General features: G+C 46.0%; 1 protein-coding gene across 1 annotated transcript in view; it reads left to right on the top strand.

The window, feature by feature from the left end:
- Positions 1–17,017: 17,017 nt before the first annotated feature.
- Positions 17,018–18,114, top strand: part of LOC144605281 (chemokine-like protein TAFA-3) — a 184,619-nt gene continuing 183,522 nt past the window's right edge. Inside the window, exon 1 of the mRNA XM_078420381.1 lies at positions 17,018–17,580. Coding sequence (XP_078276507.1) covers positions 17,268–17,580 — 313 coding nt within the window. The 5' untranslated portion in view covers positions 17,018–17,267. The remainder of the gene's footprint in view (positions 17,581–18,114) is intronic.

The following is an 18,114-nucleotide window of genomic DNA, read 5'->3' as shown; positions in this document are numbered from 1 at the left end:
AGGTCAGTGGATCGGACCGTACTCGAGCTTATGGAAAGCCCATTCAGTAGTCTGCTGACAGAGAGAGAGAGAGAAGCTGTTCTTGAGTCTGGTGGTGTGCACTATCAGACTTCTGTATCTTCCACCCGAGAGAAGCGGGGAGAAGAAGGAATGACCGGGGTGGGACAAGTCTTTCATTATGTTGGCTGCTGTCCTGAGGCAGTGTGAAGTGCAGATGGAGTGAATGGTGGGGAGTTTGGTTCGTGTGATGGACTGGGTTACTCACAACTTTCTGCGATATGTTGCAGTCTTGGGCAGAACTGTTCCCAAACTAAGCTGTGTTGCAACTGGGCAGAATGCTTTCTGTGGTGCATCTGTAGAGTTTGTAAGAGCTGTTGGAGACATGCCTAAATTTCGTCTGTCTCCTGAGGAAATAGAGGCATTGGTGTGCGGCCTTGACTGCCGCTTCAATGTAGTAGACTGAGAAAATGTGCTGGATTCCTCCCCAACTCCATTTTGCTCCAACCTTAACCCCATTACCATCACCACCTTGAAGGGGCTCACGTTGTCGACCTCCCCATGGTGAACCCTGTCAACTGACCTCAGTCAGGCGAACGACAACAAACGCAGACAGCAGAAGCAGCTTCATAACTTCTGCTGCCTCAAACGCAAGAGGAAGACCACCTTGAAGGACATTAGTGAATTGGATGGATTTTTTTTTTGTGAAAATTCAGTTGGTTTTATGGTCTTCATTACTGGGATTAATTTGTGTTGTTTACAACTGAATTAAGTACAACAGCTGCCGGGCTGGGATTTGAAATCTGATCTCTGGGTCTTTAGGGCAGCGCTCTGGATTACTAAACCATTATCTTAACCACTGTGCCACCAAAGCACCGTGCGGCTGAGATGAGAAAGTGCTACGATTACAGATAGCTCCTGACATTATCATAATTGACCGCAAAATCTATATTTCCGTGCATTGATATGCATTTGTGAATGCTGACAACTAGATATTGCCAACAATGTTTGACAACCAGGCAGCTAGTGTGAAGGCGTCTGGCACTGGACCTGTGTGTTCATTGTAAACTTTGGCAACGTGCCCACGCATTTTAGACTTGCCAAAGAATCTGAGTGGTTATGTCAGAAAGGTTCTCCATGTAAAATATTCCTGATCCCAAAATAAAATCTCTTCTGTAATTTTAATGCTACAATACTGCATTAAATACGAAAATACTTTGTATTTTTAGTATTTAATACCAGAAATACTCTGGTATTTTTCTCTTTGCACTAAGGGTGACAGAGCAGTGCGGTGGTAGAGTTAATGTCTTACACCGTCAGAGACCCAGGTTCGATCCTGACCACAGGTGCCTTCTGTGCGGAGTTTGTACATTTTCATGTCATAAGTCAATGGACAATAGACAATAGACAATAGGTGCAGGAGTAGGCCATTCAGCCCTTCGAGCCAGCACCGCCATTCAATGCGATCATGGCTGATCACTCTCAATCAGTACCCAGTACTCACAAATGGCCCTGCCCTTAATCTCTTTTCCCCTCTAGATCTTCTGTTCCCATTCTTCCGAGAGTCTTCTGCAATATCTCCTGTATTCCCTTTAACCTCATCTTCATATTCACAATTTGTTAACCCCTCCCCCCCACTACTTAGTTTAAGTGATAGGAGCAGAATTAGGCTATTCGGCCCATCGTCCACTCCGCCATTCAATCATGGCTGATCTATCTCTCCCAACCTAACTCCATTCTCCCTGTGACCGGGTGGGTTTTACCGGGTGCTCCAGTTTCCTCCCACAACCCAAAGACGTACAGGTTTGCAGGTTATTTGGCCTCTGTAAAATGTTGTAAACAGTCCCTAGTGTGTCGGATAGTGCCAGTGTACAGGGATTACCATCTTGTTACCTTGTTACCTTCTTGCTTTTAATGTATGTATGAAAAGCCTTTGGATTTTCTTTCATTCGACTTGCCAGTGACATTTCATGGCACCTGCAGCCCCTCGGAATTCCCTACTTTCGTTTAGTGAAACAGCGTGGAAACAGGTCCTGATGCCCACAGAGTCCACGCCAACCAGCGATCACCTGCACACTGGTTCTATCCTACACACTAGGGACAATTTACTAAAGGCAACTAACCTACAAACCTGCATGTCTTTGGAATAGGGGAGGAAACCGGGGCACCTGGAGAAAACCCACGTGGTGACAGGGAGAACGTGCAAACTCCATACAGATAGCACCTGTAGTCAGGATCGAACAAAGGTCTCTGGCACTGTAAGGGAGCAACTCTACCACTGTGCCGCCCTAAAATTCTGGGCCACTATGCTGAGGTCAGTGTGTGGTACATCAGCTGAGAATCTCAGATGCAGAGAACAGTTCAGTCGACACAATTAAACGGCAGCGTATGGCACCAGGAATCAATGTGATTTTTCTTCTGTGAGAACTCTTCACCCAGAGTGGCGACTCAGCCAGTGTGATTATCCCATGTTTGTTGTGCACCAATGAATGCATTAAATCGATGTCTGGCAGCAGCTGACATCTAAAAAGCAGAAGTGGAAAACGTTTTTTTTTAGAAGCAAATGGCAAGTACAGTTGCTTTGCTATTGATCACAAAATCCATTACACTTGTTGGAGATTGCAGACGAACAAGAGTGATGGGCGCAGGGCTCAGTGGTAGATTGGATGCCTTATAACGCCAGAGACCCGGGTTTGATTCTGACTACGGGTGCTGTTTGTATGTTCTCCCTGTGACCACGTGGGTTTTCTCCAGGTTCTCTGGTTTCCTCCCACTTTCCATAGATGTGCAGGTTAGTAGGTTGTAGAAACAAAGAACTGCAGATGCTGGTTTATACCAAAGATGGAGTAAAACTCAGCGGGTCAGACAGCATCTCTGGAGAAAAAGGACGGATGGCGTTTTGGGTCAGGACCCTTCTTTAGACTGAAGAAGTAGCCTGACTGGAAATGTCACCTATCGTATTTGGAGTCACTCCAGAACGTTGTGTCTATGTCAGGTGTGTAGGTTAATTGGCTTCTGGAAATTGCCCCTAGTAGGGCGTAGATGTAAAAGTAGGATAACATGGAACTAGTGTGGATGGATGATCAATTGCCAACATGGCTTCAGTGGACCGTAGAGCCTATTTCCATGATATTTCCCTAAAATAAACAGAAGGGTCCCAACCTGTAATGTCACCTATCCATGTTCGTTGAAGATGCTGTCTGACCCGCTGAGATACTCCAGCACTTTGAGTCCTAGCAGGAGCTGAGATGTGTTTCCAGCATTTGTACTTATTTGCTTTCCACCCGGATTTCATGTGCAATGGGCATAAATAAACATGGGATTCTATCCAGTATGTTTTTTTTAATTTTGGATCACTGAAAATGTAATACTGCTGTCTGTAAAATGGTGACTGTGTCCTCAATGAAATCTGATGTATGAACATGGGGCATAAAACACAGAATCTAGGGCAGCACAGAGGCGCAGCTGGCAGAACTGCTGCCTCAGTGTCAAAGACCCAGGTTCGATCCTGAGGTCAGACGCTGCCTGTGCAGAGTTTGCACGTTCTCCCTGTGACTGCATGGATTTCCTCCAGTTTCCTCCCACATCCACAAGACATGCAGATTTATAGGTTAATTGACCCCTAAGGTGTAGGGAGGGATGTGAAAGTTGGATAACATGAAACATAAAACAGTACCACACAGGGATAGGTTCTTTGGCCCAGCATGTCTGTGCAGAACATGATGCAAATGTAAACTCATCTCATCTGCCTGCACATGATCCATATCCCACCACTCCCTCTAAATCCGTATACCTACCACAAAGCCTCTTAGTCACTATTGTATCTCTCTCCACCACCACCACCATCACCCTGGCAGTGTGTTCCAGCCACCCATCACCCCCTGTATTAAAACAAAACTTGTCCAGCACATCTCCTTTTAAACTTTGCTCTACTCATCTTAAACCTACGTCCTCTAATCTTCGACAATTCCACCCTGGAAAAAAAAGTTCCGATCATCTACCATATCTATGTCTCTCATCATTTCATATAATTCTACCAGGTCTCTCCTCAACCTCCAGCATTCCAGAGAAAACAATCCAAGTTGTTGGAAAACAACCTCTCCTTATAACTAATACCCCCTAATCCAGGCAGCATTCTGTGTTCTGCTACCTCTCCAAAGCCTCCACATCCCTCCTGTAATGGGGCAACCAGTACATTACATAATACTCCAAATGCAGCCTAACGAGAGTCGTATAAAAACTACATCATGACTTCCTGACTCGTGTACTCAACACCCTGATCAATGAAGGCAAGCATACCACTCAATCTACCTGTGCCATGGTTTATATTTGTATAATATTTTGTATTCAACAGTCTGGATTGCGGGCTACGCTTGAAATTAGAGGCATAGAGTCATACAGCGTGCAACCAGCCCCTTGAGCCCAACTTGCCCACACCAACCAACATGCCCCACCTACACTAGTCCCACCAGCCTGCATTTGGCCCATATCCCTCTAAACCTGTCCCATCCATGTACCTGTCTAAATGTTGCAATAGTACCTGCCTCAATTACCTCCTCCGGAAGCTCGTTCCATACATCCACCACCCTCTTTGTGGAAAGGGTGGTGGATGTATGTTACCCCTTGGGTTCCTATTAAATCCCCCCCCGCCCCCCCCATCCCCCCCCCCCCCCATCCCCCCCCCCATTCCCCCCCCCCCCCCCCCCCGCACTTTAATTCAATGTCCTTTGGTTCTTGATTCCCGTACTCTGGGTAAGAGACTGTGTCATCTATTCATCTAATAATTTTGTACAGCTCTATAAAATCACCTCATCCTCCTGCGCTCCAAGGAATAGAGTCCGAGCCTGCTCAACCTCTCCCGATAGCTCAGGCCCTGGAGTTCTGGCAACATCCTGATAAATCTCCTCCGCACCCTTATCCAATTTACAACGTCTTTCCTCTAACATGGTGCCCAGAACTGAACACGATACTCTAAATGCGGCCTCACCAACATCTTATGCATTTGCAACACAACTTTCCAACTTCTGTACTCTTATATCGAGACAATATATTTCCCTTATCAAAAAATCAGGGGCGGAAGGTAGCTGCGATGTCAAGTTGTTACAATTTGGTGCACATTCATTCATTCATTTAACCGCATCCAGTTTCTCTGCGCTGTATTAAACCGAACTACATTGTCCCGTCTCCTCTTCTGTGTGCATTTGAACGCATCGGTGATCTTCAATTCCTTCGTTCGGCATCTCGACTTATCATGAGACTCAGAAGCAATTCCGAACGCGCTGAAACGTAGCAGGCATGACTATTCTCGTCCGTGTTAATCAGTGTTATTTTGCGAAATGCCTGCACCGTTTAGCGTGGAGAGAGTGGGCAGGCGCACGGTATTGATATCAACCGTGGGGGCATGGAGTCTCGGATATGGATTCCGGACAGATTCTGTTGTTGGATGTTAGCTTCGACAGAAACCGTGTTGCGGATGTTAGCAGCATTTTTTTTTTGTTTTTGTGAGATCTCTCGAGGCATTTATTCGCAATTGTTAGAACTTCATACCATAGCACGCAGATAAAAATAGGTGCAATTGTATTCTGAGCAATTGAAATCCTTTCAAAAGCAATCTTTTCTTCGCACTTGTCCCCCTTTGCGTTTCTATGCGTGTTTAACGTGTGTAATTCCTTGTTTCCTCGCTCCCGCCGTCGCCAGCTCTCAGAAGGAACACGCAAGTGAAATCTAAAGCAGCAAAGACAAACGCGAGTAGTTATTACCTGGACGCTGCATTGAAACCGGTGCTTTGTGTTTATAACCTCCTTCCCCAATCCGCGCTCCCTCGTCTCCACGCACCCTCTCTCGTACAATTACATAACAGCTCGTCTTTGGAGTAGAAATGACCACTACTTAACCCCATTGCTAGTATTACCCTTCCACGCGAAGCAATGGAGCCCAGGAGCTTGAAGTTTCTGGTTATTGTTTATTTGGCTGGGGCGGCGTTAGGCGAAGGTAGGGCCCTATAAACTAGTCCAGGTCTATTCTTACATGGCCTTGAGGTAGGTTCCTTTCACGGAAATCTGCGCAAACTCTTCGCATTCTAAATTGTTGGAGATATTTGAAATAAACAGTTCTTCTCCTTTCAGTTTGTAGAGTGTATTTTACCTGTGTCCCCCTCCTGTGGGTAGTTTGACTTGCCACCGTCCCATGCGAGGCAAAGGGTCTCGACCAGAAACATCACCTATTCCTTTTCTCCAGAGATGCTGCCTGACCCGCTGAGTTACTCCAGCTTCTTTTTTTAATCTCTCCAAGTTCCTTCTCGCACACACACCCCAACACCTCTCAGCTCTTTAGACGGGCGCTATCCAGAGTGCTGAAAGTCGCTCGGCCCAGCCCGGCCCGGCCTCCTGAATTACCTGACCTCCAAACCGCGAGGACTGACACCAAGCTCTGATTCATTTCAGGTTGGTCCGTGTCCTCTCTTTCTCACGGCCTTCCTGTCGAGACACTTGCTTTTAAAGTAACCCGACAGAGCGTCCAGTTGTCGGAGAGCCGCCGGCGTCTTTTGTCCTGAGTCTTCTCTCCTGGAATAACATCCAGGTCGGCTCTCCATCGTGTCGCTGAAGTTCACTCAAAGAAGGTTATGATGTGACTGATTCGTTCAGATGGATCGATACTGGCTGTATCAGTAAAATGCCATCACGTTTTTGGTTTCTAGCTATAATTTCTGCGCTTCTAATTGCCTTGTGGAGTAAGTATGAGTTAATTTATTGAAGCGAGAGTCCGATGTGAGATCTCAATAGCATATAAATCTCGTGGATTATGGTGTTTAATAACCTGACAGCCGTTTCAGCAGTGAATTCGTTTATTACAGCGTTATGATTGATTTGCATATTCGTATATCAAACGAGTCCCTCCTTCAAATGCATAAAGAGGACATTAAGGTGCGTGATATATTTGCTGTTCTGAAAGAATTGGATTTCATAATTGTTTGAAATGGATTATGTAATTTGTGCTATATTTTCTATCGTGGAGATATGGCTGAGAATTTGCAGATTTGTTTCTGACCTTAGAATGAAATACTAGCAATCTTACGTTTCTTACTCTTTTCAAATTACAAAGAAAAGTGGTTCTAGAATTTAGTTATCCTTTTGCAGATTGAGTTCACTGTTAATTTTAAGACTCTCTTTAAAATAAGGGCGGGGTTGGTTGATAGATCTAATCCTCTCAATATTCTACTGCCCGGTGGAATAATATAACATTATGAGAGGCATAGATAGGATAGACACTCAGAACCTTTTTTTCCCCAGGGTAAAAATGTCAAAGACTAGAGGGGTTAGCTTTAAGGTGAGAGGGACAAAGTATAAAGGAGTATTCAGAAAATTTTCCATGGGCAATATGTGGAGGACCCTGGAAAGGAGAGGGCAAAGCTTGATCTACTCTTAGGAAATTGGGAAGGGCAAGTGACTAAGCATGTTGAGATCAGCGGATACTGTTCGATTAGCTTTAAGATAGTCATGGATAAAGACAGGGCAGGTCCACAAGTTAACATTCTGAATTGGGGCAAGCACAATTTGATGGCATTAGACAGGAATTTTCTAAAGTTGATTGGAGTAGGTTGTTTGTGGGCAAAGGAACATTTGGAAAGTGGGATGCTTTTAGAAATCTGATAACAAGGGTACAGGTCATGCATGTTCCGGTTGGAGTGAAGGAGAATGCAGGTGGGAGTAGGAAGCTTGGATGATGAGAACAATTGAGGTTCTGGTCAAGGAAAAGGAGGAGATAGTGGAGACAATGGAGATAAATAAACTGCTGGAATCAAATGTATCCCTGGAGGAGTTTGGGAAACTGAGCATACTTAAGATGGAAATCAGGAGGGCAAAAAAAGGGCAGGAGATAGCTCTGGTAGATAATGTTAAAGAAAGTCCAAACATATATTATAAGTACATCTTATAAATGTTTCCCAATTAAGGGAAAGAGGGTTTGCTGATAGACAGTAGGGTCCATCAGAAAGTGATGATCACTGTGGAGCTGCAGGAGATGGGCAAGGTCGTTAATGAATATTTCTCCTCTGTTTCTACTGTGAAGAAAGACATGAAGATGAGAGATAGATATAAAGTGCTGGATTAACTCAACGGGTCAGGCAGCATCTGTGGATAAAAAGGATGGGTGATGTTTCAAGTCGGGACCCATCTTCAGACTGAATGTAGGGTATGGGGGGTTGAAGAGCGGAGGCTTAGGTACAGCTATAAATTACTTCAGGCAGGGAATTAGCTGGTAGGTCCATTGTTTGCTTGGGAAGGTGTGATCTCGAGAAACAATGTGGAAACATAGAAACATAGAAACATAGAAAATAGGTGCAGGAGTAGGCCATTCGGCCCTTCGAGCTTGCACCGCCATTCAATATGATCATGGCTGATCATCCAACTCAGTATCCCGTACCTGCCTTCTCTCCATACCCCCTGATCCCTTTAGCCACAAGGGCCACATCTAACTCCCTCTTAAATATAGCCAATGAACTGGCCTCAACTACCTTCTGTGGCAGAGAATTCCACAGATTCACCACTCTCTGTGTGAAAATAAACTTTCTCATCTCGGTCCTAAAAGGCTTCCCCCTTATCCTTAAACTGTGACCCCTTGTTCTGGACTTCCCCAACATCGGGAACAATCTTCCTGCATCTAGCCTGTCCAACCCCTTAAGAATTTTGTAAGTTTTGTAAATCTTGTATATTTTGTATACAAGAACACTATTTAAAAAAAACAATATCGCATTTACTTTGGGAGATTTAAATCCTCCAAAGTTCGCGTCTGCTTTTCTCCGGCGAAAGTCTGTGCGCACCTCGGAATGTTATTGAGCGAAGTGCAGTTTGCCCATTCCTGTCTTCAGCTGGTAGCGCCGCTGCCCCGCGGCGCCAGAGACCCGGGTTCGATCCTCACCCCGGGTGCCGTCTGTGTGGAGTTTGCACGTTCTCTCTGTGACCATGTGGGTTTTCTCCGGCTGCTCCGGTTCCCTTCCACATTTGTAAGTCAATTGGTCGCTCTATATCTGTGGAACTGGTAAACTGGTAAACTGACTCGGGAGGAGGAAGAGACAAGGAGGGACGGGGAAGGGAGAGAAGTTATTTAAAATCAGAGAATTCAATATTCATATCGCTGGATTGTAAGCTACCCAAGCAAAATATGAGGTGCTGTTCCTCCAATTTGCATGTGACCTTTCTCTGGCAGTGGAGGAGGCCCAAGACAGAAAGGTTGGTATGGGAATGGGAAGGGGGTTGAAATGGTTGGCAACTGGGAGATCCTGTAGGCCTTAGCGGACTGAGCATATGTGTTCAGCGAAATGGTCACCGAGTCTATGCTTGGTCTCGCCGATGAACAGAAGCCCACCAGATGCAGTAGGTGAGGTTAGAGGAGCTACGTGTGAACCTCTGTCTGTGAGGGTCAGGACTGCCTCTGACTACAGGCTGATGTGACCCTGTAAATGCCGAACAAATTAAGGAAAACTGTAGTATTAAAGGATAAGAATGATCACCATAAAGCCATTGATAGCATGGGCCAACATGCATTATTTGCATATACAGTAAACCCTCTTTATAATGGACCATGGAGGGAAGGGGAATAGTGTCCGTTATTGCCACTTGTCTGCTAAAACAGAGTAAGGGTTTTTCCCCCATTGTCATCACTGCCCAGTGACTGGTCACAATACTGGAGCCCCTTCACTGAGAACCCAGCGAGACCTCCCTCACCACACAGAGCAGAGTGGCCCAAGATGGCTGCCTGGCACCACTTTGTCCAGCACAGCTGGGGAACGGCAAAAACCTCTGCTCCCGCTGCTGATTCCCATGTTCGGTGATGGAGAGCAGAATGGGAGGTCTGGGCAGGCAGTGTGGCAGAGTGAGGATTACCTGTCCCGTTCTAAGCGAGACTCCCACAACTACTGCCCACCCAGAGTTCAGGGTGAAAGGATACCTTAAGGCTACTTTAAATGTTAGCTCCATTTCTCTTTCCAAAGACGCTAACTTGCTGAGTGCACAAAGTTCTTTTTAACAGCTCAAAATTTTATTTTTGTTACTGCAAGCTAAAAATACTAAAGGCTGTTTGTTACATCGTTTAACAGAGTTAAGTCTTTAGACTCTTAGATATACAGTGTGGAAACAGGCCCCTTGGCCCAACGATTCAGTGCCTGCCGACGTTCACCCCATACACTTGCACTATCCTGCACACTAGGGACAATTTATAAAAAAATTTACCCAAGCCAATTAACCTACAAACCTGTACGTCTTTGCAGTGTGGGAGGAAGCACCTAGAGACAACCAATGCGGTCAATAGGAGAACGTAAAAACTCTGTTAGTACAGCACCCGTGGTCAGGATCGAACCTGGGCCTCTGGCGCTGAAAGGTAGCAACTCTACTGTTGCACCATTGTGGTGCCTCAATTAAGAATATAAAAAATTGTTTGACTCCTTGATGAAGTCTTCTGAATGCATTCAAGAAAGAGCTGGATAGAGCTCTTAAGGATAGCGGAGTCAGGGGGTATGGGGAGAAGGCAGGAACGGGGTACTGATTGAGAATGATCAGCCATGATCACATTGAATGGCGGTGCTGGCTCGAAGGGCCGAATGGCCTCCTCCTGCACCTATTGTCTATTGTCTTTCTACGTTTTGCATGCTGGGCAGCTTGAGGCAATGGTACTGTTGCACCTCATGGGGCGTGACAGCAGCGTTGTATTGGTGGGATCTCTGGAATCTTCACCTTGCTTGTTTTATAATTGTGTTATTAGATGGCTCAGCTTATTCTGAAACTTTAGGATGAACTCCACAGTTGTAGACAGCCAGTTATAAAAAGTGAGGCAGGGCATGTTTTGCATTGCAATTGAGATTATTTTTCACATGAGCACACAAACTGGGATATATCATCTAGATAGGCACAAGTCAACAATTTAGCTGCAAAATTGAGATTAAAGTTTCCTATTTCGTTTGCGTGATAAATGCAGAGTGGTCTTCCTGAGTTTAGTTTAGAGATCCAGCATGAAAACAGGCCCTTCGGCCCAACAAGTCCGGACTGACCAGTGATCCCGTACACTAGTTCTGTCGTACAGACTGGGGACAATTTTTACAGAAGCTTTTTAATCCATGAACCTGCATGTTTTTGGGATGTGGGAGGAGACCGAAGCACCCGAAGATAACCCATGCAGTCACCGGGGGAATGTACAAACTCCGCTCCGACAGCACTAGTAGTCTGGATGGAACCTGGGTCTCTGGCAGTGTAAGATAGCAACTCTGCCGCTGCGCCACTGTTCCTACCATCACCGAAGACAGTCTTCACCTAATTCTGTTCACTCCATTTGAAATAGATGAGAGCAAATCTACATGACCAGACCCCACCCTGGCTGTTGCAACAAGCCATGCCTCAAGCAGCTTGCGCCAACACTGGAGACCATTCATCAAAATGGAGAATTGTTCACGTGTCTGTTGTTGAGGAAAAGTGGGATACATCCAATCTACTTGATAACACCCATTCAGTTTACACACAAATTAGCAAAGTAATGGAAGGTTTTGTCAACAGTGCCATCAAGTGACACTTACTTAGCAGATCACCAGTTTGGGTTTTGCCAGGGTCACATGTCTTCCTATTTCATTGCAAACCTTGGTTCAAATCTTTTAGCTTGCAGTAGCAAAATAACTGAATTCAAGACTCTATGTAAAACCAACTGCTTTGAGATCAATACCTAAATTGACAATGTATGGTGTTAAAGTACATTGGTAAAACTGAAATCAATAGTCATAGTGAGGGGAAGGTGGAACACTCCAATGATTGGAGTCATCCTGGGCTGGCTAGAGTGGATGTGGAGAGGATGTTTCCACTAGTGGGAGAGTCCAGGACCAGAGGGCACAGCCTCAGAATAAAAGGACGTGCCCTCAAAAAGGAGATAGGTGGAATTTCTTTAGCCAGAGGTGGTGAATCTGTGGAATTCATTGCCACAGGTGGCTGTGGAGGCCGTCATTAGGTATTTTTAAGGCAGATTGATGGGTTCTTGATTAGTAAGAATGCCAGAGGTTATGGGAAGAAAGGAGGAGAATGGGACCGAGAGGGAAAGATAGATCAGCCATGATTGAACGGCAGAGTAGACTTGATGGGCCAAATAGCCTGATTCTGCTCCTATGACATGAGCTTGCACAAAGGAAAATTTGTTGTGGGTGTTGTATATCAGTTGTTCTGGTCCCATAAAAATATTGTAAGACATCTTTGGGAAACTGTCCCAAGCACACCCATCCACATCTGTTTGTTTAATAACATTCCTTTCACCATATGTTCAGATGTGTTTCACTGATGATTGATCAATGTTCAGTTTTATTGGTAACTCCTGGGAACCTGAAGCAGTTCATGCCTATAGCATCAAGAACAATACAGCTTTCAGACATAGACCTGAAATGTCGCCTATTCCTTTTCTCCAGAGACCCGCTGAGTTACTCCAGCATGTTGTGCCTATCGTCAGACTTAAGGTCATCTCTTCTTCTCCCTGTTCCCATCCAGCAAAAGGTACACAGGCTTGAAAGCGTGCACCACCAAACTCAGGAACAGCTTCTTCCCCTCTGTTATCAGGCTTCTGAACGGTCCTTCCATAACCATATAACCATATAACAATTACAGCACGGAAACAGGACAGTTTGGCCCTTCTAGTCCATGCCGAACACTTTCTCTGACCTAGTCCCATCTACCTGCTCTCAGACCATAACCCTCCAATCCCTTCCCATCCATATACCTATCTAATTTACTCTTAAGCTGGGGTACTGTCCGATTCACCTCTACCCCATCGTGGACATTGGACTTTGTCTCTGGAACGGATGCTCGACATTGTTGGGAACTATATTCTGCACTCTGTATCTTCTCCTTTGCTCTACCTTTTGTGCTTGAGTTTGGTATGTTTGTATGTAGGTTAATTGGCTGGGTAAATGTAAAAATTGTCCCTAGTGGGTGTAGGATAGTGTTAATGTACGGGGATCACTGGGCGGCACGGACTTGGAGGCCGAAAAGGCCTGTTTCCGGCTGTATATATATGATATGATATGATATGATATGATATTTGTGTATGGTATTATCTGATTCTATAGCACGCAAAACAAAAAAATTCTCTGTACCTTAGTAAATGTGACAATAATAAACCTAAACCTAAATATTTCTGCTGGGGGCCCTTCCCTCGATCCTCCGCCCCGGAACATCATCTGTCTATTTCCTCCACAGATGCTGCCCGAGAGTTCCTCCAGCACTTTGTGTTTTGCTCAAGATTCCAGCATCTGCAGTTCCTTGTGTCTCCTGTTTTGTACAGAAAGGCGGCACTGAGGGCAAATTGCAGTCTGCCAGGCTTTACTGGTACACCTTATATTGCATCAAGAGGGGTTATCTACGTTTAATGGTATGCCAATTCTGTTTTATCTCCGCCAAGGCAACCTTCAAAAATAGAAACACGCAAAAATTACTCTCTGCCGCCACCTTGCGTTCAGTGGTCAATCATTGAGCTGAACACACACAAGCATGAATGCACGATGCCAATTCGGAGCTCATGGTTTTATAATCCAATCCATCATTTCACAGCACACGCGAGTACGATAACCGAAATATCGCAGTAACACCCTGCAATTTCGGCCCATCAATTGCCAGCTGGTTTGCTGGTGGCATGAGGCAAGGATCACATCAGAAGGGTAGAAGTGCGCTCCCCATTTCGCGACCATTTGTTCCAACGGGCAACCACTGCGGTGGCATGAATAGCCCCCCACCTGATATCCGATTAACTTTCAGATTGATGCTCTGCAAATTGGTAGAGGCAGAAGCATCAGTCATAGCGACCGGCAGCTCCGTCATTCCCCGTCTTCGATGTCATTCCTTTCAAATTTGCGGGGCAGGATTACATATTGATCCATACCTGCATTCACGACTGCACCATCGTTATGTTCTTGGATTATTTTTTTGCTCCCCGTCGTTATTTACTTAAATATTCTGTAAAGTCACGATACCGAGTCGAGATTCTTATATCGCGTCCTTGTGTTTTTAAAAATGTGATTTCACGTTTTGGACGCTGTGAATTGGATTTCATCTGTCCACATTGCAAGACTGAAAGGAAATCTGATTTTCTAAACACACACACACACACACACACACACACACACACACACACACAGGATTTAAGGCAGGCATTTTGGGTGTCTAATGCATGCTGGCTTTGTGCCATGGCTGTTTTTTTTAACTAATGGGCTAAATACAGGGTGTGTGCAGCGTATGGGCAGTGAAAGGTACTTAGAACTAAACGGGTTGATAATTAGTGTCGGTCGATACAGTCTCACTCGCGGAGAAATGTCTTTGACCGCACAGAGCACGGTTCCGAGTGTTGCTCTGAGATGCCTGACGCTACTAATGAATCGATTCATTGCCACCTTTTTAATTAAAACGCGTAAAATATGTTCAACCAGATCATGTCAGAGCGCTGGACTCTTTAATTAAAAAAAAAACGCTCTCCCTTGTTCGCTCTGTTCACTGTCGGGAAAATTCAAGCGATTTTTATTTAACGTGCAGTATTCCGAATGCATCCAGTGTGGCGAGTCTCACTGGCTTGCTTGGAAAGGCAAGCAGAGAACACATTGATTCCCCGAACTCCGCCTTGCTCATGGATACCCAACAGTTCGATAACAGGAATTTTACTGCATAAAACTTAAATAACTTAAAACACATATTTTCGGGTTAGCCTCACATTCATTAAATAATTCAATTCGAAGCTAATCACCCGAAAGACACCTGTCCCTTTACCTCCCCCCTCCACTCCATCCAAGGACCCCGACAGTCTTTCCAGGTGAGGCAGAGGTTCACTTGCACCACCTCCAACCTCATCTGCTGTATCCGCTGTTCCAGGTGTCAACTCCTGCACAACGGCGAGACCAAGCGCAGGCTCGGCCATCGTTTCGCTGAACACCTCCGCCTTAACCTATCTGATCTCCCTGTGGCTCAGCACTTTAACTCCCCTTCCCATTTCTAATCTGACTTTTCTGTCCTGGGCCTCCTCCATTGTCAGAGTGAGGCCCATCGCAAATTGGGGGAACAGCACCTGATATTTCGCTTGGGTAGCTTACACCCCAGCGGTATGAACATTGACTTCTCTAACTTCAAATAGCCCTTGCTTTCCCTCTCCCTCCACCCCCCCCTTCCCAGTTCTCCCATCATATTTACTGTCTCTGACCACATTTTATCTCTGTCCCACCCCCTTCCCTGACATGTCTGAAGAAGGGTCTCGACCCGAAACGTCACCCATTCCTTCTCTCCAGAGATGCTGCCTGTCCCGCTGAGTTACTGCAGCATTTTGTGTCTACCACCCGAAAGACAATGTCTGTAGCTTTAAGCCTGCAGCTACAAATTGGCTTAAGGTGATCAATGACTAGCTATGTTGACATATTAAAGGGGTCAGTCTTGAACAAAACAAAAAGACATATTGGGTTTGGGAAGATTGAAATGTATGTGGGAGAATGTCAACTGTTTAATAACCACACAAATAAATCACATAACGGATGACACCGGATCAGGCGTCTGTGCGGATATTTGATGAAAGATGGACAGTATGTACAATAGCCCTGGTAACCAATTTAAACGACGAGGATTTGTACACCTTTCATTTCAATTTGTCGAGACGCCTTTTATATTAAAATAAGGAAAATGGCAGTTGTTCGGAGGAAGTAATTGTCAAGTTTAAAGTTATAAAAATAGCTGAACTTGTGCAATATGAGTCATGGCGGTTGTCAAGGAACAATAAACAGATGGGAACAAATGTTCAACGTAAGGCTCAACGTACTGGAGTAACTCAGCGGGTCATGCACCTCTGGAGAACGTGGATGGGTGATGAATGCAACCCAGCGATGTGGATGTTGAATTCTCTAATTTTAAGTAACTTCTACGGACACTCCCCTCCTCCCTTGCCCCCTTCCTCCCCTCTGGTCATTTAACCAGCTCCACCGTTCAGCGCATTGTATCGCTCTTGGTCGCACCTTGCTTTTTTTTTTTCCTAATCAGATGTGCAGCACTTTGGTCAACGTGGGTTGTTTTTAAATGTGCTATACAAATAAAATTGACTTGACTTGACTTGACTTCCCTGACCAACACTGGGCCCACCAGGTACCTCCCTACCTGAGGACATTTGTGGGCGGCCCTGATTAACCCTGGCATTTTCTCGCCTCCAGCTCTTCACCCCCCCCCCCCCTACTTTCAGTCTGAAGAAGGGTCCCGAGCCGAAGGGTCACATATCCATGTTCTCCAGAGATGCTGCCCGACCCGCTGAGTCACTCCAGCACTTTGTGTCTCACTTTGGTATAAACCAGCATCTGCCCGTTCTTTGTTTCTACATTGAGAGGCACCGATTCGTCTCGGGGTTCTTAACGGATGGAAACTCATCCGTTCTCCAGAGATGCTGCCTGACCCGCCGAATCATCCCAGCGCCTTGTATGTGTGTAAACCAGCATCTGCAGTTCCAGCCTGAAGTAGGGGCTCGGGGTTAGGAAGGTCTGAGTGTGGACTCAGGCCAGAAACGTCACCTATTCCTCTTCTCCAGAGATGCTGCCTGATCCGCTGAGTTCCTCCAGCACTTTGTGTGTGTGTGTGTGTGTGTGTGAGTGTGTGAGTGTAAGTGTGTGTGTGTGAGAGTGTGTGTGAGTGTGTGTGTGAGTGTGTGTGTGCGAGTGTGTGAGTGAGTGTGAGTGTGTGTGTGTGAATGTGTGTGTGTGTGTGTGTGAGAGAGTGTGTGTGTGTGTGAGTGTGTGTGTGCGAGTGAGTGTGTGAGTGAGTGTGAGTGAGTGTGTGTGTGTGAGTGTGTGTGTGTGTGTGAGAGTGTGTGTGTGTGTGTGTGTGTGTGAGTGAGTAATCCGGCATCTGCAGTTCCTCGTTTACAACAGACTCTATTGACTGGACCACCTTAAAAAACAAGATCCAATCCGCGGCAGAGATGTGTTTGTGCATCAGACATTACACAAACTTTTCTCTTCCGCACCGTGAAAAAAAAAAGCCGAGGGTGCCAGCATGAATATTTTAACGAGACTCTCGCCAGTCAGTGAATGAAACACCCTTGATTTATTTATGGGCCGTTCGCAGCGCTAGCAGGGTTAATTACGCGTCGTTGCCTTTTCACGGATAATTACAACAGGCGATCGATAGACGCTGCTGGAGCTGTGACTGGGCGCAGCCGGAGACCTTGTTGCTGCAGGGGGTTCGGGCTGAACGTGGAGGGGGGGTAGAGGGCAGATAAGCCAGGCTTTGGTGACCCAGATGCTTAACCCGCCCAGTGGCCCGCCACGCCTGTGTGTTCGAGGTGGGTTGGACTGGACACTTGCACAGGTGCCTCGCGTCTGGATTAGCGCCGCGTCTTTTTGTGCTGTTTCTCTGCTCTTTGCCCGCCGACTTCTGTGGCTTGGATGTGGAGAGAGGATGTTGGTGTGTGCGCTTGAGACGCACAGAAGCCGCGCTCCGAAGCCGGGAGACCCGAGCATGTTGTCGGCCTCTAGAGGACTGAACGCGGGGGTCGGAGCCGCACTTTGTTGCCTGCTGCTCTGGATTATCATCTCGCACTTAGTCAAAGAAGGTAAAACTGCCTTGATAAATAGCACTGCATTATTCTGACACTGCTAACCTGATAAAGTTCTAGTGGTAGACACCGAGAGAGAGAGAGAGAGAGAGAGAGAGAGAGAGAGAGAGGGGGAGAGAGAGAGAATCACATCTCCTGTTTGCCCCCAACACCATATCCCTCTAATTTCTGATGCCTTTTTTACCGGGTAATATTTGGACATGGAGCTAATATCACAGGCGCTGATTATTGAGATGAATTTTGCAGCGAAATAAGCTCTGAACACCTACACACGCCTGCGTAATTAATAAATATGTACGCATTTTCTCTCTTGCGTATATGGGTAAAGGCGGCATTTATTCTGCATCGTGATTTCATGTCGGTAACTCAAACACACACACACACACACACACACACACGCTTCTCTAGCAGTGGTTTGAACCTGTGAAGTCGGTGTCTTATTCCTCTGCGACAGGGCGCAGAGGTACTGTCAAATGTTAAACCGGTGGAAGAGGGGTGTGGGGTATGTGGGGTGGGGAGGGGGCTGGGGGG

Source organism: Rhinoraja longicauda, chromosome 24, assembly GCF_053455715.1.
Source record: "Rhinoraja longicauda isolate Sanriku21f chromosome 24, sRhiLon1.1, whole genome shotgun sequence".
Classification (NCBI taxonomy): domain Eukaryota; kingdom Metazoa; phylum Chordata; class Chondrichthyes; order Rajiformes; family Arhynchobatidae; genus Rhinoraja; species Rhinoraja longicauda.
Note: the sequence above shows the minus strand (reverse complement) of the source record. Positions and strands in the feature narration are given on the sequence as shown.